Consider the following 23,262-nt stretch of genomic DNA (forward strand, 5'->3'; position numbering starts at 1 on the left):
TATAAAATAGCCTGTGGTTGGGATGCCTGGGTGGCTCAGCGGTTGAACGTCTGCCTTCAGCTCAGGGCATGATCCTGGAGTCCCAGGATCAAGTCCCACATCAGGCTCCCTGCATGGAGCCTGCTTCTCCCTCTGCCTGTGTCTCTGCCTCTCTCTTTCTCTGTGTCTCTCATGAATAAATAAAATCTTTTAAATAAATAGCCTTATTGTGCCCTTGTGAGCTAATCTATGAGGGATCCTTAGGAGAGCCCATACATGGATTGAGTGTGCAAGAAAGGGGAGCTATTGGTGCTGTTGTTATTATTCATTTGTTTACTTACTGAATGTTTCATTTTTATATATTAATAAAAATATAATATGAGAGAATACCATTAGAGGGCATATTATTGCAATAAATGGCAGTATATACTATACAATGTTATACATAATAAGTATACTATGTACTAATTGATTAATAAATATTTCTGCAATGCCTACTGTGGACCAGGCACTATTCATATCCTGCAACTTTGAGATCCATATACCCATTTCGTAGATAAGGAAGCTGAGACTCAGAGAGAGGTAAATCCATTCAGGGAGAAAGTAGGACTTGCAGGTGCCTAAGTGGATCAGTCGGTTAAGCATCTGCCTTTGGCTCAGGTCATGATCACAAGGGTCCTGGGATCAAGCCCTACGTTGGCTCCTTGCTCAGCCAAGAGACTGCTTCTGCCCCACCCCTCCACTGCTTGCGCGCTCTCTCTCAAATAAACAAAATTTTAAAAGAAAAGAAGAAAGAAAGAAGAAAGAAAGAAAGAAAGAAAGAAAGAAAGAAAGAAAGAAAGAAAGAAAGAAAGAAAGTAAAAGAAAGAAAGAAAAAGACAAACTCAGTTACAGCTCTCTGGTCCAGATCAGGAATATGGGTGAGGGCATCTCAGAGCCTCCTCACGGTACCCTGTGTCCCAGGGAGGCTCCCCGCCTGGGAACTTGCTTATGTCTCACCACTGTCTCCCCAGCGAGTCCGGGAGTCGGTGGATTCTGGTGTGGTCCCCATGAGCCCACTTGGCAGTGGTGTCATCCGGAGAAGGTTCTCAGGGACCCCACTGCTGCCACCGCTGTCAAGCCGCCTTGGAACCCCTGGAGAGGTTGAGCCCAGTGCCTGCGTCGTATTCACCATCGAGGCTCGAGGGACAGAGCCAAGCCACCATCCAGCCCCAGGAAGGTGAGGAGGCAGATGGGGAACAAGGGGGCCAGTCTCAGGAGACAGAGAGTGCCTCATCTAGATGAACCTTTCTCTAACTTGTTCAGAAAACATTTATTAAGCACCTACTGTGTGCCAGGACTTGCACTAGGAACATAGCCATGGGCAAGCAGGTGCTCAATGGCTGATGATGGAGAGAGACTTATACCAGGTGGAGAGATCAGGGTGCCATGGGAATCCAGAGGAGGCTTCTGACCCAGCATTGGGGGTTACAAACAAGGTGAGGAAAGGACTACTTGGAAGAGGTGGCATCTAAGGTTGGCATGAAGGATGAAAAGGAGTCAGTCACAGAAGCACAGAGAAACATATGCCAATTAGAAGGAAGAGATTGTACAAAGCCTTGGACTCAAGAAGATCAGGTGTATGAGGAACTGAACACAGACTGGAGGGGAGCCTGAGGATGTGTGCAGGGGCTGGACCACACAAGACCTTATGGGGTGCATGGGTGGGGGCATGGGTGGGTTTTCAAGAGAGTAGGGTTGATCAGATTGGCATTTAAAAAATTCTCTGGGACTACTGTGAGTAGAATTGTCAGGTCTTGGGTAGTTCTGGGCAGGAGATGGTGGTAGCTGGACCAAGGTGGAACCATGGGCTGGAGAGAAGTAGGTAGAATCAGAAGTTATGTATGAGGTAGACACACCAGGCATTGGTAAACACCAGCAAGGAAAGGGGCCACTTGTGTGGACAGCTCCTGGCCTTTGACCTTTCACATGTGACATCCCTTTTCATCTTTCCAACAATGCCAAGATGTGGGGACACCATCGTTATTTCCATTTTTCAGAATAGAAAACAGGATTAGAAAGGAGGAGTGACAGCCAGCCAGTGGCACAAACCACGTCCCTCACCAGTGGACCAAGTTGTCTTCCCCTGTCATTTTTGGAGGGGAGGGATCTAAGAGGAAGCACAAACAGAAAGGAGAGAGAAGAGGCATTTGTTTTCCACTATCCATCAAGACAGCAGTACTGGGGCTTGAGCTCAGTCTGTCTGACCCAAACATTTCCCATTTCTCCAACCTGGGGACACAACTAAGGTAAAGGGTGGATAGTCTCCATGATAATTAGCCTTGAAATATCCTTCTGAGATCATGGCTCTTCCTACCCCCAAACTTACTGCACCAAGTAGCCCCAAATGCCTCCCTGCCCCAGCCCAGAGCCCACATCCACCCACCCAGCCCTGCTCCTGTGTATGTCTACTTCTGTTAACCATAATAGAAAATGTTCTCATCCTCCCTTTGCCACTTACCAGGAAATTACCCCTGAGATTAGGATGCCTGGTGGGCAGGGCCTTGAGTTTCTAGAACTGGGAAAAGGAGGGGCAGGCCTGGGATTTGAGGGCAGGAATCGTGGCTGTGAGGTGGGGCCCAAGGCAGAGCGGGACGAATGAGATCCCATCATTTCTGTTGAGGGTCTGGGCGTTGGCGTGGCTATAAGAGTGCCCCTCTTTACCCACCCCCACTGTTGGCAGCCCCGACTAGACGCAGCTTCTGTGTCCCCATCCTAGGGATGGGAAGGCCCTGTTACAACACTCCCCTCCAGGATCTTTGCCCTTTGTGAGTGGGGTTTCAGGACTCCAAAGAGACCCCATCTGAGGCTGAACCGCTAAGCCTACTTTCCTGAGCTTGGCAGAGAAACACCATCGGTGCCTACCTCTGAAGACCAGAGCCCTTGGCTCTGCTTCCAGACTTCTTGCTACGGTCACTGGGGAGGGTTGAAGACCCGCCGCTACTCAGCTTTCAGCACCTCCTGGGTGGACGACGCCCTGGTGTGGAGGTGCTTCTGAACCCCAGTCTCTGCGCTTCCTGCAGCTAGCTCCTCGCGTTTCATCCACCCGGAGCCCCTGAATCTACTACCTTCTTCCCTTTCAGCGCCAGGAGAAGGAACAGAGCCTTAGCGCCGGGGGGTGGGGGAGTGGCGGGGGGTTCTCCAGAGCCCCTGTCTCCCTGTTCTCCCTTCGGCAGCGAAAGGGAGGACAATTTCTGTCTTCTCCAGTCCAAGCTCATGGCTTGACCCTCTTTCATTCAGCACTAGAGGGGACAGCAAGCCATTCTCTGCTCTGGGGGTGTCCCCAATCCCTGTTTCCAACCCCCACCCCAAGTTCTTCCTCCTCGCTGTCCTTCAGCACCACCCGGGCACGGACAGCTCCTCGGCGCAGCCCCACCTTGAGCCCCTGCTTCTACCTTCTCCCGCCTCAGCACCTCCAGCGCGGACAGCTCCTCGCTGTCGCCTCCACCCCCGGCCCTGGCCCGACCCGGGCGCAGACACTCCTCGTTCCCAGGGACGGCTCCCGCGCCTTGCTCTCTCTGCTCCCCGCTCTCCCCGCTCCCTTCTTCTGGCGCATGGAGACCCCAGGGGTCCAAGAAGGCGCGGAGGCATCCAGCGAGCTGAGTCGCGCTCGCAGCCGCCAAGGCTTAGCCAGACCCCCGAAGCACTTGTGGCGTCAGCCCCGGCGCCCCATCCGCATCCAGCAACGCTTCTACTCGGACCCGGACAAGTCCGTGGGCCGCAGCGAGACAGACCGCAGCCCGCGGCCGGGGCTCGAGAAGTCGCGGCGCTCCTGGCCCACCTCCTACAGGCGGTAGGTGGGCGGGGGCAGGGTACTTCCCGAGGCGTGGGGGAGGGGCGCGCGGGGCCTGGCGGGAGTGGGGGAGGGTCCTGGCTTCTCCAGGGGCGGGGGTCTCTGCTGCTTGGCTTGAGGCCAGTTGTTTGGAGGGAAAAGCTGTTTTTATGTGGGGTGGAGCTGGAGGGTGGTAGTGTCATGATTGCTTGTGGGTCTCTGACTGGGTGTGCTAAGGTGCGATCGCATCTGAGTGTGTGTATGAGTCTGAGCAGCTGCGACCCGTGTGTGAGTGTCCACAGTCGTGTCTCTGTGGGGAACTGGATATGTTTGGGTGTGTGTACACCAGTTGTGTACGTGCCTATGTGTTTCCCCTTGTGGTGCCCATGGGTGTGTGACTGGGCATGACTTCGCTCTGACCCAGCTGGGTGTCCGAGGGTCCTTCAGATCTTGGAATGTCCTGGGATGTTTGTGGGGTTTGTGGCCACCGTGAGTATCTGAGGGCAGCTTGGGGAGGATGTATGAGAGCAGCAGGACAGGCTGTCCACAGCACTGGGGAAGCAGCCTTCTCTGTGGTCTGTCCAGCCTGCTGTCACCCGGGAAGGAGTGGAAGCCTCTCGGGGAGCCTGAGCACAGGATGTTTTTTCCACACCAGAAGAGATGGAATGGAGAAGTGGGGAGTAAAGCCGGGAGGGCTACTCCTCCTTTTTCGTATAAACCAAGGGGAGGGCTGTCAGGGGAATAGGACAGAGACAGAAAAGAAACACAGAGAGGAAACAGGGGCCTTAGAGGGACCAGAGGTGGGGGTCTCAGGGCTGGAAGGCTGAAGAGCTAGAGGACTGAGGAGCAAGATGTAGGAGCCCCAGGCCCTCCTGGATAGGAGGGGGGGCCACCTGACTCTAGGCCAGATCTAGAGGCTGGGGTTTGAGGCTCGGCTGGGTGACGTCTGATGAGTTGCTTTCCTCTCTGGATCTTGGTTTTCATTTTCTCCCACCTTGGGCCATGGACCTCCTGGGGCCACTGACTTCTTACTTAATCAACAAGCCTGGCCTAATGTTCTCAGCCGGGTCCTCCAGCAGCTCTGGGATATATCTGTGGCAGATGGGCCCCATGGCCCAGAGGGTTTGGAGCTATTCCCAGGTGACCCAGCAGGCCCCTTGCCCCCACCAACATCCACATCCCTCAGCTCCTCCTTCCCCCACTCCCAGTGACTCATGATTTTCCATCTTCAAGAAAGAACAAACAGACGGGTTTGCGCCTGTCTTAGGGGGGAGACCCCAAGTGGCTCTGGAAGGCAGGAGATTGTGTTCCTGTGGGTGTGCATACATGTGCGTGTGTGGGGAGGGACTCAACCCTTGGGGAAGCTGGGTTTAAGGACAACCTACTGTGTGGTCCCGAAAAAGTGGCAGTGCTTCTCTGACCTCAGTGTTGACAGAGATGCAAACGTGAATCTGTACTTTCTACATTTTTGTCTTAAACTTTCTGTTTAGGAGCCTGGTTCCCAGATCTGGCTGTCCTCCCCACTGCCCCACGCAGATCATGTGGTCTGGGAGGATCCTAGAATCTTGTTCTGCAAGTATTTATTAAGCACCTACTGTGTGCTGTACAGCTCCTGTACTGGGACACAGCAATGGGCAAGCAGGTGCGGACAGGCTGATAGTGCAGACAGTTACACCAGATGGAGATAGTACAGGGAGATCTATGTTGTGATGGGGAGAGGTCGGGGTGCCAGGGAAGCCCAGAGGAGGCTTTCTGAGAAAGAATAGCTTGAAAGAGGTGGCATCTAAGCTTAAATTGGAGGTTGAAGAAAATTTAGCCAGAGAGACTGAAAGGAAGGACGTGCCAAGCAGAATGAACAGAATGTGCAGAGCCTCAGGAGGATCAGGTATATGAAGAGCTGAACACAGATTACTGTGGCTGAAGGGTGGAAGGAGGAGACTTTCTCTTTATTTCCAAGCATTTATAAGCACCTACTGAGTGCCAGACACTGAGGGCACAGCTGTGAGCAAAGGCAGGTCCTGCCTTTGAGGGCCTAGTGGGCAAGGCATATCCACATCAAGTAATCATGACAAAGAAGTGTGAAATTGTACCCATGAGAGAAGGGAGGGCTAGTCAGGGAGGGCTTCCTGGAGAGGTCATGCTCCAGCTGTGACCTGCAGCATGAAAAGTCAGCAGAAGAAGAGCATCTGGGCAAGGGCATGGGGTGGGAGTGAATCTGGCTGGTTCAAGGAAAAGTAAGGAGGGGGATGAGGCTGGAGCAGAGTGAGCCATGAGGAGGGGGGTAGAGAGGCTCAGACCTCAAAAGGGTCAGACCACACAAGGCCTTCAGAGAGGTATAGCTTAAGTTGGAAAGGCAATAGGGAGCCATGGGAGGGTCTGGAGCAGAGGATGGTGAGATCTGACCCATGTGAGCATCTATACACTTGACTTAGCCCCTGCTCTCCTCTCTTTGTCTATAAATTTTTTTTAATTTTTATTTATTTATGATAGTCACAGAGAGAGAGAGAGGCGCAGAGACACAGGCAGAGGGAGAAGCAGGCTCCATGCACCGGGAGCCCGATGTGGGATTCGATCCCGGGTCTCCAGGATCGCGCCCTGGGCCAAAGGCAGGCGCCAAACCGCTGCGCCACCCAGGGATCCCCTCCTCTCTTTGTCTAGATTCTCCATGGAGACTTGGGCAAGTCATAGCTCCTCTCCAGACCTCAGTTTACTTGTCTGTAAAATGGGCATAACAGCACCTGCCTCCCATCCCACCGGTGCCACCTGGTGGTAGAGGAGAAAAGTGTCTGCCAAGGAAAGAACAGCTTCAATGGGGGAATTCAAGACAGTGATATACTAAGGGCACTGGAGTTCTGGGCACTTCCTCAGGTCATGCAGGACACAGGACAAAGTCAGAACAGGGGTCCTCATGTCCACCCTTCTTTCATCCTTAGTTCCTTACCCAGCTAGGTTGGGACCTCCCAGAGTCAAACAGACCAGGCTTCAAACGCTGAGTCTTGGCTCTGTGGCTCATTTTCCCCATCCAAAAAGCTATTAATAGAGCATTGCTGTTAAAACTGTTAATAAAATATTTAAAGTTGAATCTATTAATGTTTCAAACCACTAAACTATTAAAACTCTTGATAAAAATTAATGTCAGAGTAGCCTCTGGGACTTCAGAGGGGATGGAGTCAGTTAAGCATTAAGTGGGAGAGGGCACAGGCTAGGGAGCCCTGCAGCCTAGGGCCGAATGACCCTGGCTCTGCTGCTCAGGGCTGCGTGACCCTGAGCAAGTGAACACCACCTCCCTGTGCCTCAATTTCCCCATCCACAAAATGAGCCTGATAGTCCTCACTTTGAAGAGTTGCTCTGAAAATCAAATGACTTTTACGTGCGCCACCCTTGGCCCAGCTCCAGGCAAGTAGGAAGCAGTTTGTATTGATGCACTCTAAGCTTTCCATTGCATGTCTGTGACTTCTGGGGAGGGACTGAATCCCTCCGTGTCTCAGTTTCTCCTTGGGGACCCAGGACTCTTACAGACCCCTCCCATGGGGCTGAGGTGGTATCAGGGCTCTCTGACCCTGTCCCCAGTGCCTCCACCCAGCTGATCCTGGCAGCCTCTACCCCCTGGGGACTGGCTATAATTAGGTCCAGCCACAGCAACTACAGATGGTATTTTTGACTTTGGGACAACAAGTCTGGTTCCCACCAGGTGTCCGGTTGCAGGGCCACAAGGGCAGGAGGGAGTTCCCAGCCAGGTCCTTGAGACTCTCTGCACTCCTGGGCCCCAGAGTGCCCCTTCTCTGAGCCTCCGTTTTCTCATCTGTACAATGGGGACAATAAGATGGTTGGGAGTCAGAAGAGAATCAGAGTCTCCTCCCTGTGGCACCTGAGGTTCCCCCATGGAAGCTCTAATTGCCCCCTTTGTACATCACATTCCCCTAGGAGTGTCAGAAATGTAGATGCCATTTGCCTAGGGACCCCAAAAATGCATCAAGTCTCCTGGGACAAAGGCAGGGGAGGGGGTGTCACCCCACAGCAGGGACACAGTGTGATTTAGAGCTTCTGTGTGGCCTCAGCTGGGAGGCCCAGCCTCCCTGGGCCTCAGCTGCTTCTGCCTCACCCATGGGTACTCAAGGTCCTGCCTCCAAGTCTGTCACCCTGAGACTTGGTTTCCCTTTCTGTGGAACAGGGCACGGCCATCCTAGCACCAGCATTCAGAGGATAGTGCACCTGCTACATACCCCTGACAACCCCCAGAATCTCCCTTTCCAGGCCCCTGGTCCTTTCTGGGGCAGGGGAGAGGCAGCTGATGCTTCGCAGACGGAAGACCTGGCGGGAGTGGAGTGCGGATGTTTGTCCAGTAGAGACAACAAGAGAGGGGAAAGGATCCAGAGACAGGGCCTGGGGAATGTCAGAGCGGGTGGGGGTCATGTGGGGACTTTGTGGAGGGGGACTAGGAGAGGGGGAGCTGGGTTCGAACCCCACTGGCTTGCAGCAAAGCCATGCACCCGTTACTACGTTTCTCCAAGCCTCAGTCTACCCACCCAGCAAAGGGTGAAGGGTTTGTAGTTTCTGGGCAGCCACTGATGGCTTCAGGCCTCATTTTCTCCATATGGAAAATGGGCAGAGGGGTATTGGAAACACCGTGTGGGATCTGGGCAGCCTCTCAGCAAACTCCATGCCTTGGTGACCCGGTCACAGCCGAGGACACTTCCCTTTCTGGCTTCCGCATTTCACTCTTTTTCAGCCAAGTTGTCAACCCAAAGCTGCCCTAATTGGGGACATGTTGACATGTTGACAAAGGGAAATGGCTGAGGTCAGGGTTCTGGGGCCCAAGGGGCCACCCCCAAAGGGAGGGAGCAGAGAGTCGCGGTCAGCTCAGTGCCTCAGTTTCCCCATTTGTCCCGTGGGGGCATCAAGGAGAGGTCGAGCGGCGAGGCGGAGCCCTGGAGCCCTCTGCCCCCTCCCCGCCGGGCCCCGCCCCCGCGGCTGTCCAGAAAAGGTCCCGCGCAGCCGGCGCTGGGTTCAGCCTCCCTGCGGTCTTGGCCATGCAGGGACCCCCCGCGCCCGCCCCGGCCCCTGGGCCCAGCTCCCCTCGGGGCTCCCCGCGCGGCTCCCCCGGGCTCTTCAGGAAACTCCTGGTGAACCAGAGCATCCGCCTGCAGCGGCGCTTCACTGTGGCCCATCCGCTGTGGTGAGGCGAGGCCGAGGGCCTGGAGGGGGTCACCAGAACCGCTAGGCTGGAGGTGGGACGGGCAAAGTCAGGGACAGGGGGAGCCGGGTCGGGGATCAGGGTAGGGACGCTCTGCTCCTCCCTCTCTTTCTCGGTATCTCTCTCCCCCTGCCCTCTCTACTTGGAGGCTCCGTCCTTCTCCATCTCTGTCTCCCTTCACCCGCTGCCTGTATAATGCCCGGGGGACCAGCGTCTGTCCCTTTGCAGCCGTGTGGCCCAGAGCAGGACGGGCTGAGGCTCACGTCTCCTCCTGACCCTAGCCTGTCGGGGGCAGGCGGGCCGAACGCCCTGGGAGTGAGGGGAGGAGGAAGTGACTCCTCCCCTTGATCTCGCTCCCCAGTCAGTCCCGGAGCCAGCAATGGGATGGCTGGGGGGGCGGGAAGGGGGCAAACACTAAGCCTTCGGTGTGTACAGAGGAAGACCCGATTTGACGTGGGCCTTCGAGGCAGGGTGTTCCCAGAGTAAGGGGGCGAGTTGTGTGTCCCACGCAGAAAGCGGACCCGCGTTGGCCGAGCGCCGGTTCCTCGCAGTCCCACTCGGTTGCGTCCTACAAAGAGTCCATCCAGCGATCTGGGTTCGAATTCCGACCCCTCAGGAAGCTGTGATCTCGTGGGGCTCGGGGACGGCGAATGTGTTTGGCACCTTGCGCTAGATTGCTGCCACATTAGCACTCACTTGATAATTTGGCACCTGCCGGCTCAGGGACTGAAGGTCCCTTCATCAAGGTCACACAGCCAGTGACAGCTGGCAGGGTGGAGGCAGTCGTGACTGTGGTCCTTGGTGGCACCCTTTCAGTCCGGGAGGGGCGGGGTGTCCCAGGTGCGGGAGAGCGCCGCCAGGGTACCAGACCCCTGCGCAGAGGGGTCCCTGCGGAAGGTTCCGGAGAGAACTCAGGGGCGTGGAGGGAGAGCCCTCGGTCCCAGAAGGTGGGGCAGGAGGAGGGTGGGTGGGTACCTCTGAGGCCCCCTTGCCTCAGTTTACTTATCTAAACGATGGACAGACGCACGGTTCTCACAGTCCAGGCGACCTCGCCCCGCGCCTCTCGCGTCATGGAACCACAGTCTGACCCCACCGCTCCCGGCTAAGTTTAGAGCAGAAAGAAAAACAGCTTTTCTGCGCGGCGCGAAAATCCCCGCCCAGCCCTTAACCCTCTGCACCCACTATTTAGATTCGAATCCAGCACCTTGTTGCCTCTTCTGGCCTCAATTTCCTTGTGATCCATACGCTTGCTCTTCCACAACCTTTGGGGAGGGGTAAAGGGGGCAGGGGGTCGCCACTCCCAGGGCTCCCCCTCCGAGGGCAGGTTTGGGTCTCCGCGGCCGCTAGCTCTCCTAAGCGTCTCTTTGCCTGCCTGGGAGCCCCGGCCAGGGCAGGGTAGGGTTAAGAAGCCCCGCCCCCTCGTGGTGACGTCACGAAGCCGGAGCTTGGACACCCCAGCTGTCTGGGGATTCTCTTAGAAGCGCCGAATTCGAAAAGGCCGAGGGCGGCCGGACGTAGCCGAATATGTCCGAATTTACCCGAGTGAGGCCGGACTGGGCCGAATTTGCCCGACTCGGGCCGAGGGCCACTGGGACTTGCTCGGAAACGTAGCGCTGCTGGATTTAGGCGAACGTGCTCGTGCGCATCCGATCCTGCCTGAAAGCAGGCCATAGCCGGATCTTAGCCAGTTCACGCGACTGAACTTACCTGGGGCAGGCCCAAACCTGTGCGATCAGACCCAATTCAAGTCAAACCTGGCTGTACCTGACCGAGCCGGACCGAATCCAGCTGAACTGGACAGAATGTTGTTGAACCCCCACCCTCACCGCAGTCTAAGCCGAAACCCCTGCTCAGAATCTTCTGGCAGGTGCTGATCCTGGCCCGTGGACTGGGCTGGGGTCACTTGGCAGGGGACCAGGTGGACCGTGGCCCTTGGCCAGGAGCCCTGTGTCTTGGATGTCCGCCCCCCCCCTCCCCCCCCCCCCCCCCCCCCCCCGTGTCGTCCTGGCTTCTCCTCTCCTATCCCCTTCTCAAAAGCCCATGACTCCCCTCTCCCAAGTTGCTAACTCCTCTCTCTCTAACTCCTCTCCAGAACTTCTATTTCCTCCACCCCTCCCACTTTTTCTCTCATCAGTAATCCCAAGGGATAGGGGTGTAGTCCCCCTTATCCAGGCCGGGTGTGGCCTGAGTAGGTATTGGGGATTATCGGAACAAGGGACACTGGGGGGAGGATGGTGCTGTGGGCAGAGGGCACAGCCTGTGCAAAGGCCCGGAGGTGGAAGAGAACAGGCAAAGCGTTTGGGCCTAAAATGAAACAGAAGAGGGGAAACTGAGGACAAGGCCAAATGAGCTGGGAACATGGTCGACAAGATTGGGGTAGGGCCATATAGAATGAACATCGAGCCTGGGAGCTGGGGAAGAGGATAGGTGATTCAGACCATGACCAAAGCTGACTGGGGGACACTTGGAACACATCTAGGCTGGACCCAGGCCCGCTCTAGAAAGGAAAGCCCAGGAAGTCATTTCTAGTGCCAGTGAACTCACCATGCAACACAGACCTTAGTTTACTCCTTAGTAGTACGGGCACACAGCAGCAGTCCGCACATGCTCTGTTGTAACTCCCTAAAAGTCAGGGAAGGCATATACCACGCGCATGTTAGAGAACAGGTGGATGATATCCAGAGAAAGGCCGAAACCTACCCATGGTCACACAGCCACTTGGGGACAGATCTGAAACTCATGTCCTAGAGTCCAGACTAATCCCAGTGGGAAGGGCTCTGGGGTATGAATGTGGAGACAGAGGGATGAGGAGCATGGGGTCCCAGAGTAGGGGTGCGACTATGGGGCATGTGGACAAACTGGAACCTACTTCTGCCCAACCCACTGAGGCCCCTGGGAGAATGTGATACAACAGGTGTGGGCCACAGCCAGGCATCACACGCCAGGACCCTCGTCTCTGACCAAGCCTAATCTACCTTCAGCTTTGACCTGGAAAATGGACTCTCATGTGGAAGGAGCACCCTGGACCCTCAGGCTGGGCCTGGCCTTAGCCGGGTCATCCAGGCTTCTGCTCAGCACAGCCAGAGGCGAGAATCCTTCCTGTACCGCTCTGACAGCGACTACGAACTCTCGCCCAAGGCCATGTCTCGGAACTCCTCTGTGGCTAGCGATCTGTGAGTCCAAGGCTGGTGGGATGACACCTCCCTGTTCCTCCCCCCTTCCTTAATTCCTCCAGTCAGCACACCTCCTTCAAGTGGTCATTTGAGCTGGGCTTTGAGGTTTAAGTAGGTGTTTGCCAGACAGCTTACTTATGGGGTGGAGCATGCTGAGAATGATATCCGGTAATTCTCTGTACTTGACTTTAGTCTGGGATTGGGTGGCAATCGGGAAACATGAAGTGCGATTAGCAGCAACCACACAAACACCTAGAGTTAGGATAGCCCTGGTAGCCACAATGAAAAGAGAAATAAAGTAATTTCCACCCTGCCTCTGTTAAGACTTCTGCCACCCCTGGTATCCGATTTGTGAGATGGGGATCGATCAGAGGAGCTGTGGTGGCTTTCAGAGAAGAGTCAGGTGAGGGGAGCTCAGGGACCAGGGCACCCAAAGGAGGAGTCATGGGGGGAGGACGTGCTCAGCTGAGGACATCGAATGGGTAAAAGCTGGAAGATGGGAACCAGCGTGAGGGCTTCTCCTGGCCGCCCTTCCTGATGTTCGTCTCCCGGCAGACACGGAGAAGACATGATTGTGACGCCCTTCGCCCAGGTGGGTGCCCATCCTTTGCCCCTCCTCCCGTGAGCCCAGCAGGCGGAGCCGAGCTCTGCTTTCCAACGCCGATCACGCCCCTTCCCACAGGTCCTAGCCAGTTTGAGGACCGTTCGGAGCAATGTCGCAGCCCTGGCGCACCTGCAAGGCCGCGGGGCAGCCAAGTACGCGGAGGGCGGGGCGGGGGCGGGGCCTGCGGGAGAGAGGCGGGGCCGACAAGCGCAGGCATGGGGCGGGGCCTGCGGGAGAGGGCAGGACAGGCGGGGCGGGGCCAGGCCTGGGGGCGGGGCCTGACAAGGCGGGGGAGGCTGAGGCAGGGCTGGACGGGAGAGAATGCGGCCAGCAACCTGCGGGCAAGGGGTGGGGGCGCTGGGTGGAGGCGGGGCCTGGAAGACTTGGTGGGGCGGTAGGAGTGAGGGAGGCCATCTGTACCGCAGGCAGGCATCGGTGGAGAACCCCCTATTTGGCAGTCAGCCCCCTCCACCTACAGGTAATATGCCTGCTCCTACTCCCTCCTCCCACTGCTGGACAGCTGTGAACTCCTCTCCATGGTGACCTACTCTGCCCACGAGTCCTTAGGCTTTGCTAACTGTAATCCCCAAAACACCCTTGGGGATGGAGTCTTCCACGCCCATATCACAGATAGGGAGGCCGAGGCCCAGGGAGGGCAGAGACCTGCTCATGGTCACACAGCTACCTGGGGACAGATCTGTCACTCAGATCCTGGGGTCCTTAATGGCCTTATTGGGAAGGGCTCCAGGGCCCAGATACAGAGATAGAGGCACGAGGGGCACAGGGTCCCCCAGGGGGGTTGAGGCAGGCCCCTGACCAGCTCGGCCCCCAGAGGACACTGGGCAGAAGCTGGCTTTGGAGACACTGGACGAGCTGGACTGGTGTCTGGATCAGCTGGAGACACTGCAGACACGGCACTCAGTGGGGGAAATGGCCTCTAACAAGGTGAGGAGGACCAGATAGCCGAGATCATTTGCCTCTGCCCACAGTGCCCCCATCATCACTGCCCTCACCTTCCCTTGCAGTTCAAGCGGATGCTGAACCGGGAGTTAACTCACCTGTCTGAAACCAGCCGGTCTGGGAACCAGGTGTCTGAGTACATCTCCCAAACCTTCCTGGGTGAGCTGTGGTGGGTCACTGCTTGGGCAACATCATAGAGGTAGGAAGAAGGGAGAAAAAGAGAGATTTGTATTACAGACCTCAATCTGGGGAAGACAGCCAGACACAGATACCTCTGACCCGATGGGTCAGAGCTGGACCACAGGGAAGAACAGAAGGAACTTTGGGGAGGAGAAGGACGTTAAAGCTAGGGTTTTGAAGGATGAGTAGAAGTTTTCCAAGGGATACATGGAGTGAACATGGAGACAACTAGGTCTCCAGCTTGGGACATGGAAAGGACATTTGGCTGTTTGGGGAAAATTACTGAACCCCAGGTACCCAAAGGCAATGTCAAAAAGAAGGGGTCACTGAGATCAGCCATGAACAGAGAAGAAGGGTAGCTACAGGCCAGATAGGGACTTTACTCCAAGCTTACTTTGATCCAGGTAAAAAGGAAATAGGTTGATCCTGAGGCTTGGCAAGGTCCAGGACCTGAAGCTAGGCAGGATGACCCCAGCAGGTCTGAATCGGTTTGCCTGAGCCCCACCCTGCTCCGTCTACAGACCAGCAGACTGAGATGGAGTTGCCCAGGGTGACCCCCATGGAGACCCCAAGGCCCATGTCCCAGATCAGCGGCCTGCGTGGGCTCCCCCACAGTGCCAGCCTCTCTGCAGCCACCATCCCACGCTTTGGGGTCCAGACTGACCAGGAGGGGCAGCTGGCCAAGGTGGGTCCCCAGCTGGAATCCTGAGACTTGAGTCTGAGTCCTGGCTCTGTTTGGATGCCCTGTCTTGGACCTCGGTCTGCCCACTTGTATACTGGGCAGGTGGGGCTTAGTGTAGGACCTGGGGCCTGGTTGGGGGTGTCAAGGATCCAGGGTCTGAGGAAGTTGAGCTGGAGTTAAGCCCTAGTTCTTCACATTCTAGGAATTGGAAGACACCAACAAGTGGGGCCTTGATGTGTTCAAGGTGGCAGAGCTAAGTGGGAACCGGCCCCTCACAACCATCATATTCAGCATCTTTCAGGTACCTCCCTACCTTTGGTTTCTGATACCACTGGGGTTTCTTTCCTTCACATCTTCCAACCCCAAGACCTCAGGGGACACTCATTTTCAAATCCTCCTTGATACCCCTGAATGGCATACTTTGAGCTGCATATGGAAGGATGAATAGGAGTTCACTGGGTTAAAAAATTCATTGCCAACAAGCCTCAGCCCTGAGCCCGGCCCTGAAAAGACCCAGTCTTGGAGGGAACAGCTGGAGGAAGATACCCCCTGTCTTGGGACATCAGGGATAGACCAGAGGGGAAGGACAATGACCAAGGGAGTTTAGAGGGACAGAAGAATGGGAACAGTGTGTGCTGCTGCCCAGAGCCAAGGCCTTGACTGGAGGCCTGTGATGGACCAGGAACGGGACCTGCTCAAGACATTTCAGATCCCAGCAGACACACTTGCCACCTACCTTCTGATGTTGGAGAGTCACTATCATGCAGATGTGGCCTACCACAACAGCCTACACGCCGCTGATGTGGCTCAGTCCACGCACGTGCTGCTGGCCACACCTGCCCTCGAGGTACTACCTTGAGGCTAGGGGCAGCCCCGGGAAGGGGGGGTGCAAGGTGCAGAGAACCCACCCCTGACCTCCTACACCTCCTGCCTGCTCAGGCCGTTTTCACAGACCTGGAAGTCCTGGCTGCCGTCTTTGCAAGTGCCATCCATGATGTGGACCATCCTGGGGTCTCCAACCAGTTTCTCATCAACACCAGTGAGTCGGGGACAGGGCCAACCTCCACCTGTCAGTCATGTGACCTCAGGCCCACCCATTCCTGCTCCGAGCCTAGCTTGCCTGTTTGTGAAATGGCTGGGACAGTCCCTCCCTTAGGTGCTCAGAGCAGTTCCAGGTACACAGTAGGTGCTCAATAGATGAGAAAATAACACATGTGGCAGAACTGACCTGGAGCCACAAAGATTTTAAAGTTCAGGGTCCTCTGAGGTTTCTGAAGAGCTCAGTCAAATAGTTATGCAGTGCCTCTTATGTACATCCTTGGAGAGCTGGGGATAAGAGTGGAGCCTTCTTACTCGATGATCCCAAAGTCTAATAAAATGACGACTCAGTTGTTCAGTCAACCAACTCTGAGTAGTCTCCTGTCATGCCAAGTCCTCGAGGAGTCCCCAGTCTCAAGGAGACAGAGCCAAACACAGATGCCCCCAGCCGTGCAGTCAGGGCAGGACTAAGGGAAAAGAGAGAATTCTAGAAGGCTTCCTGGAGTAGGAGGCATTAGAGTCAGGGCCTCCACGGATGAGTAGGATTTTGCCAAGGGCTTGCGAAATCTGCTTTTGGGTGAAGTGGGCCAGGGGACAGGACTTGGGGCTCTCTGCCTCCCCTGCAGACTCAGAGCTTGCACTAATGTACAATGATGCCTCTGTGCTGGAGAACCACCACCTGGCCGTGGGCTTCAAGCTGCTGCAGGCAGAGAACTGCGACATCTTCCAGAACCTCAGTGCCAAGCAGCGACAGAGTCTGCGCAGGATGGTCATCGACATGGTGAGGCCACAGCTAGGAATGGGATGGGGTGATCTTGGCCTGGCTGGGGGTTCAGTTGGACCTGGCCATGTCTCCACTCTGAACCTGAGCTTCCTCCTCTTAAAATGGGGCAATGACCATCCAAGCCCTGGTCGGGCGAATTAGGTCCTGGCTGCACATCACACACTGAGTTTCTGAGGTTTCAGGTACAGTTTTTTTCTGAGCCATAAGTCTGTCTATTTGATATTTTTCAGACTGGAAGACGACAGTGAGTCTCGTGCCTCAATTCATTAATCTATTATTATTTATTAATTTATCATATCATTATCATTAATTTATTATCATCTTAATTAAGTAGGCTCCATGCCCAGTGTGGGGCTTGAACTCACGACCTTGAGATCAAGAGTCACGTGTTCTGCCAACTGAACCAGCCAGGTGCCCCTTATTCATTAATTTAACAAGCATTTATTGGACACCTATTGTGTGCTTGCCCTGTGCCAATGACCAATAGAGTTCTGGCCTTTATCAGACTCACAGTCTGTGAGGCAGATGGACCCATAGGTGGAGCCACGTTGGGAGACCTGGAGAGAGAGCTGTGGGGTGAGGTGGGATACTCAAGGTTGAGGAGGGCTTCCCCCGGAGGGAACACTAAAGCTGGTGGGGCTTGCAGGGTGTGGAGGGCCATGAGCAGGGGAGGAGTGTTCTCAGCAGAGGGAACAGCATGTGAGGACAGCTCAGAGAAACCAAGGCTCTGAATGATGAGGTATTAAAAGTTTGATGAGGTGGAGCTGGGGCCTTGGGCAACAGGTACCCCCAGTGGGCGGATCATTTCAGGCAGATGGAAAATTTGGGGAGAGTTTTTGAGAAACTCAAAAATCAGTTTTTATCTGATTCTCAGAGAAGCCCATGCATTACATATGGATCACCCCTGGGTTAGCTGGGTCCAGTTAAGTTGATGGGGTTTTTTTTTCCAGTTAACTTTTAAACAGCTGTGCTCAGAGTTGAACCTCCTTCTAAATGGCTGAAAAGAGCCCTTTTGGCCACATGTTGGCCACAGGAGGGTGGTCAGGAGCATTAAGGCGGGTCCTTCCTGGCTTGAGATCCCCCTGCAGCTCCCATGGCTCTCTGGATAAATTCCCCATTCCTCCCTGAGACCCACTGCACTCCCCACCCTCCATTGCTGCTGCACTCACTTGCTCCTCTATGTTCCTCAGCTCATCCAGTCCCAGGGCCTTTGCACAGGCCATGCCCTCTGCTGGGCCTCACCACTGCCCTCAGGCACAGCTCACCTCAACCCCAAGTTTAATCTCCCTCCCCCTTGCCCTGTCCCATATGTGAGATGCTCCTTGTAAACCCAACAACCTTGGAGAAGGGACTCAGCTCCTCTTGTGAACTGGGTTTGCAGTGAATCTTGTTACATCCCGCCGTTTTATAGATGAGGAATCTGAGGCTCAAGGGCTGGGAGTCAGAGTGGGTGTGGGAGTTAGGGAATGAGGGGTGGAGCAGGTGCAGTCCTTCATATTTGTCATCCTCCCTTGTCTGCCCCCAGGTACTGGCCACAGACATGTCCAAACACATGAACCTCCTGGCCGACCTCAAAACCATGGTGGAGACCAAGAAGGTGACTAGCCTTGGAGTCCTGCTGTTGGACAACTACTCCGACCGCATCCAGGTGTGTGGCTGGGCGGGCCCTGGGGCCCTGGTGTCCACGGCTCTCATTTAGCTTTATTTATGAAGCATCGACTGTGCACCAGACTTGAAGAAATGGAGGCACCTAGAGTCACAACACGCCTATGCCTTAGCCAGTCTTTCCCAGCCTCAGTTTCCCCACCTATAAGATGGGTGTGTTCATGGCACCAGCCTCTTATGGGGGGATACCAGGCCTGAGGGTGGCCCGGCCAGAGCCCTCCTGAGCCTTCGTCTCCCCAGGTCTTGCAGAACCTGGTGCACTGTGCGGACCTCAGCAACCCCACCAAGCCGCTGGAGCTGTACCGCCGGTGGACGGACCGCATCATGGCCGAGTTCTTCCAGCAGGGTGACCGGGAGCGTGAATCAGGCCTGGATATCAGCCCCATGTGCGATAAGCACACCGCCTCGGTGGAGAAGTCCCAGGTCTGAGGGCCCCTGGGCTGAGCCACCAGCAGACACTGAGGGGAGGGAGGGGAAACAGTGGGTGAGCTGAGCCCAGGAGTCCTGGCTTGACCACTGTGGGCCAGTGACGGGGAGGAGCCTACGGGTGAGGTCTGCACTGGGTTGTGTGGAGTCAGGCCTGGGACGCGTTCTCTCTGGGCTGCAGAGAAAGGGATCTGCACTCGTGGAGTTTGGAAATGTCTGTTTGGGGTGACATGGGGCGCCCTGGAGGGGCTCCCAGTCTGGGAGACACTTACATCCAGCCCTGAGGGGTCAAGGCTGGAGTAGAGGGAAAGACTTAGTGGTTGCAGGACTCCAGAAGGGGCAGGGGAGGTTCCCTAGAGAAAGGGTTGTTTGAAAAGGGTTTTGAAGGTTGAGTAGGAGTCGGGAAATGGCATTCCAGACAGAGGGAGAAAGCTGGGCAAAGACCTGGAGGCTGGTCTAGGTTCCATGGTGACTCATTGCATAGCTACATCCCCCATCCCCACCCCCATATCAACCCACAGGTGGGTTTCATTGACTACATTGCACACCCACTGTGGGAGACGTGGGCTGATCTGGTGCACCCAGATGCCCAGGACCTGCTGGACACGCTGGAGGACAACCGTGAGTGGTACCAGAGCAAGATTCCCCGAAGTCCTGTGGATCTCACCAGCCCTCAGCAGGACAGCCCTGACAGGTTCCACTTTGAGCTGACCCTGGAGGAGGCGGAAGAAGAGGAGGAGGAGGAAGGAGCTTTGGACACAGAGGTCTCGGAGTCACCTGACACTGAGCTCCTGGCCCCGGAAGCCAGCCTGGACCGTGGCTCCCCACTCCTGGACAACCAGAGGACTGGGGGCAAGCCCTGTGTGGACCATGAGGCCAACGTGATGGCTGAGCCCTTTGGCACCTAATGGCTTTCAGTGGGTGGGTGGGTCTTCCAGAAGGAGGTTCCGGTGGCCCTTGCCTTGCCTCCCCCCACCCCCTTCCTCCTCATTGAAGGAGACAAACAAGCTTTTAGTTATAAGCAGACCGTGGGGTCAAATTGGAGGCACTTGGCCAGGGTCCAGTCTGACCCTGGGCTTTTCCAAGAAAGCTCTCCAAGGGGCTGGGCTGGGGGCAGCCTCGTCCAGCGCCCTTGGGATCTCCCTCCTGGGTTTCCACCCCTGGTGTGGAAAGAGGATGTCTCCCAGACCCCTTGCCCGCCTTCTCCAGTGCTCATCCTAGAGGCACATCCATCGCTTTATTTTTATTCTTTCACTCTTGATCACATATTTATTGGGCACCCACTATGTGCCAGGCTCGTACCTGCTGTGTGCTTCTAGGGTTGCCCCACAGAAGGGGGTGGCAAGTCAGCCCCCAGGAGACATGCCCCCTGCAGGTGCCTCTCCTTCATCTGCCAGGCAGCCCCATGCAAGAGAAGGGAAACTCTAATGGGAGAATTTTTAGCATCAAAACGTCCAGACGCAATTCTGGCTCAGGAGCTGCAGTGAGGAGCAATAAGAGGCAGGAAAGACACTGTGTCGGCGCCTGTTTCTGAAGACTGACTTAGCTTGTGGCCTCCTGTGTACTTGCTGCTTTAAGTCACTGTAGTTTCAGTCTTGGGGTCTCTGGGTTCTGTTCTCCTTAGCCCCAGGACCCTCCTGCTGGGTCCGACCCCCCACTTTCTCCCTCTTACAGACCAGCAACAAAAGCACAGCATTCTTGCCTCTCCCCTCATCTGTTTCTAAGGCTCCCGATAGGGGGAAGGAGGCTCTGAGGCTTTCTTTCCAGTCCTAGCCCCTTCTGGGCCTCAGTGTCTCCTCTACGGCCTGATCCTAGTACTTGGGTCAACTTTGGTTGGAGGGTGACCTTTCTGAAATATCTTAGAAATGTGAGGGCATTGAACATGTCTCTGGGGTTAAATAAACCCTATTACCGAAAATTAATACCATCCCCACCTCAGGGATGGGGAAACTGAGATGCAAATAGGTCCTGTTGCCTGCTCCAGGCTATGCCCCTGGGAGCAGGAGGTTAGCCAGCGGCGCCCCCTGGCGGAGGGAGGCGGGGTGAACCCCAGGATTCTCCTTGACTTCCCGACTGTTTCTCAGGCTCCTGGCCTGGTGGAGCTCTTGCTGAAGGGGCCTGTCTCGCTGGCAGCAAAAGAGGCGTCTCTGCTTAAGTATTAGGTTTTATTCCAGCCTCCAGAAGCCTCAGTCTCCCGCGCCCCCGCCTCTGAAGAATTATAACAGGACACAAGTCATCCAGAAGCCTCTGGCTTCAAGAACAGCTGGCTTCATTCCTGAATAATTCCATTGATAATTCCATTCCACTGATAATTCATGATCATCACAAGTAACAATCAAATTCCACAGAAGGAGAATTAAAATTCGTCTGGGTCACAAACTTGGTGCCTTTCTTTCCAGATGTTTAAAAGGCAGAGATTTACCGGCACCTGGGTGGCTCCATGGGCCAAGCATCTACTCTTGATTTTGGTTCAGGTCATGATCTCAGGGTCCTGGGATCGAGCCCCCAGTCGGGCTCAGCCTCAGTGTGGAGTCTGCTTGAGATTCTCTTTCTCCTTGTCCCTTTGCCCCTCCTCTCCCGCCTCTCTCTCAAAACAAACAAAAAATCTTAAGAAATAAATAAATGAAAAGCAGAGATTTAGGGGATTTTTATGTATATTTTTTTCTCCTTCCCCCTTTACTTACAAGTAATATTTGTTTTATGTGGAGAATTTGGAAATACTGCAAAGTGATACAAAAGGGAATAAAATTTTGCTATAACCTCCCTGTAGATCATCTGCCTTTAGCATTTCACTTTCTCTGTTTTTTTCTCCACTTCCCCTTCAGTTTGGGCCACAGACGTCTCTCCATCTCCCTCTTAGTGACTGCACTCCACTACTCATCTGGCTTTCCATACTCCAAGCTATGGCCCCACCTCAGGGCCATTGCACACACTGTGCCCACCACCTGGATTGCTCCTCCTCCATCCTCATCCTCACCCATTGTGTCTCAGCTCAGCATCTCTTCCCCTGCAAAGTCTTCCCTGACTCCCACACCCCCACCCCAGGCTGGCACTGGTGGAAGTTCTTGGGCATTCTGATACATGTCCGCCACCCTCTCTACACCCCAAACCCCGTAAGTCTGGGCCAGGTCCACCACACTATCCTTAGTATCCCCTAGAGATGCATATTGACTACTTCATGTCTCTTAACCTCTCTGAGGTTTTATTGTTTCATGGGTAAAATGGGCTATTTATGAGGATCACATAATTGCAACAGGTAACATTTGAGAAGAGTGTCCTGAGCCAGGAACTGAGCTGCCTGCTTGAAGTGCATGTTAACTTTGCCTTTCTTCTCTCATTCCACAGATGTAGAAACTGAGGCCCAGAGAGGGGCGAGTGAAGTCATTTGTATGTTCCAGGTCCCCCACTTTCTCCTGTTTAGGGTCCTTACTGAGGGGCACAGTTTTCGCCTTTGTGGCCCACTCTACACCTGCCGAGGAGGATTGGAGAAGGTCTTCAGGGTCCCTTGGAACTTTCAGCCCTTGCAAACTCCTAGGGTGACACTCAGGGCCTCATTCTGCCCTTTCTGTTAAGGAAACAAAAGTTGTCGGGCCCATCTCCTTCACAGAGCTGGAAAGAGGCTGTCCTTTGAGCTTGTTTAGTGAGTTCCAGCCTCAGGGCCTTTGCACTCATTGTCCCCCCTTTCTGGAACATTGTTCCCTCACCTCTCCATCTGGCCAGCTCTTTCTCCTTCAGGTTCCTGCTCAAATGCCACTTCTTTTCAGGGAAGTCTTCCCTAACCTCTCTGGCCAAAGTCACCCTCTCTTCAATCATTCATTCATACATGTCATCCCATCACAGGGCACTTACTGTGTTCACAGGTCTAGGTGCTGGGGACACTAATCTGTGTCTCTAAGCATAGAGCCCAATGCAAGGCTTAAACTCACGACCCTGAGATCAAGACCTAAGCTGAGATCAAGAGTCAGATGCTTAACTAACTCAGCCACTCAGGCAACCCTCAAATAATTATTTCTGATAGCAGATGTGGCAGGAGGGAGAAATATGGTGATGTGATAAGGAGGTGACATGAAATTGGAACCTCTGAAAGGAGGCGGGTGCCCATCAGAGATCTGAAGAGAATGAGAGAGCCAGGCTTAGAAGGAAGTTGGGGAACAGTACTCCAGGCAGAGGGAACAGTGGGCACAAAGGCCTTGAGGCAGGATTGCACCTGGAGCCAGAGGGAGCACCTGACCACCTGACCTGAGGAGAAAGATGAGATGAGGAAGTAGCTGGTGGGTGGTGGGTGGCTAGAGGGCCTGGGCTGTGAGGTGGAGTCTGGACTTGACTCTGAGTGGGGTGGGACTTGGAAGGGTTTAAGGCCTCTTTCTCACTAGCTCTGGTGTCCCAGGCTGTGCAGCAGTTCCCCATTCAACGACCCCTAATTCCAGAGTGGAATGCTGATTCTCTCTCTCTCTCTCTCTCTCTCTCTTTTTAAAAAATATTTTATTTATTTATTCACGAAAGACACAGAAAGAGAGAGAGAGAGAGAGAGGCAGAGACAGAGGCAAAGAGAGATCCAGGCTCCATGCAGGATGTGGATGTCCCTCCATGCTGGACTCATCCAGGGACTCCAGGATGACACCCTGGGCCGAAGGCAGGCAATAAACGGCTGAGCCACCCAGGGGTCCCAGAATATTGATTCTCAACAATAAAGGCCTTGCATTATTTTTGCTTTATTTTATTTATTTTTAAAAAAGATTTTATTTATTTATCTATGAGAGACACAG

At 54.8% G+C, this 23,262-nt stretch overlaps 1 protein-coding gene across 3 annotated transcripts; it reads left to right on the top strand.

Annotated features, from left to right (window-relative positions):
* The first annotated feature begins 3,204 nt into the window (after positions 1-3,204).
* PDE4C (phosphodiesterase 4C) lies at positions 3,205-21,265 on the top strand. 3 transcript variants are annotated; one of them, XM_035702562.2, is made up of 15 exons: positions 3,205-3,811; positions 11,966-12,157; positions 12,713-12,749; positions 12,840-12,913; positions 13,187-13,239; positions 13,594-13,706; positions 13,787-13,880; positions 14,423-14,586; positions 14,786-14,884; positions 15,266-15,430; positions 15,523-15,622; positions 16,248-16,402; positions 17,931-18,053; positions 18,311-18,493; positions 19,018-21,265. In XM_035702562.2, the coding sequence occupies exons 1-15, from the start codon at positions 3,573-3,575 to the stop codon at positions 19,402-19,404; spliced, it is 2,178 nt and encodes a 725-aa protein (XP_035558455.1). In that variant the 5' UTR covers positions 3,205-3,572; the 3' UTR covers positions 19,405-21,265. The 3 variants fall into 3 exon arrangements, with proteins under 3 accessions (XP_035558455.1, XP_048953889.1, XP_048953891.1); XM_049097932.1 differs by lacking the exon at positions 3,205-3,811 and adding an exon at positions 8,778-8,966; XM_049097934.1 differs by lacking the exons at positions 3,205-3,811; positions 13,594-13,706 and having other exon boundaries at positions 12,057-12,157.
* Positions 21,266-23,262: the final 1,997 nt, after the last annotated feature.

Source organism: Canis lupus, chromosome 20 (genome assembly GCF_003254725.2).
Source record: "Canis lupus dingo isolate Sandy chromosome 20, ASM325472v2, whole genome shotgun sequence".
In the NCBI taxonomy this organism is placed as follows: Eukaryota; Metazoa; Chordata; class Mammalia; order Carnivora; family Canidae; genus Canis; species Canis lupus.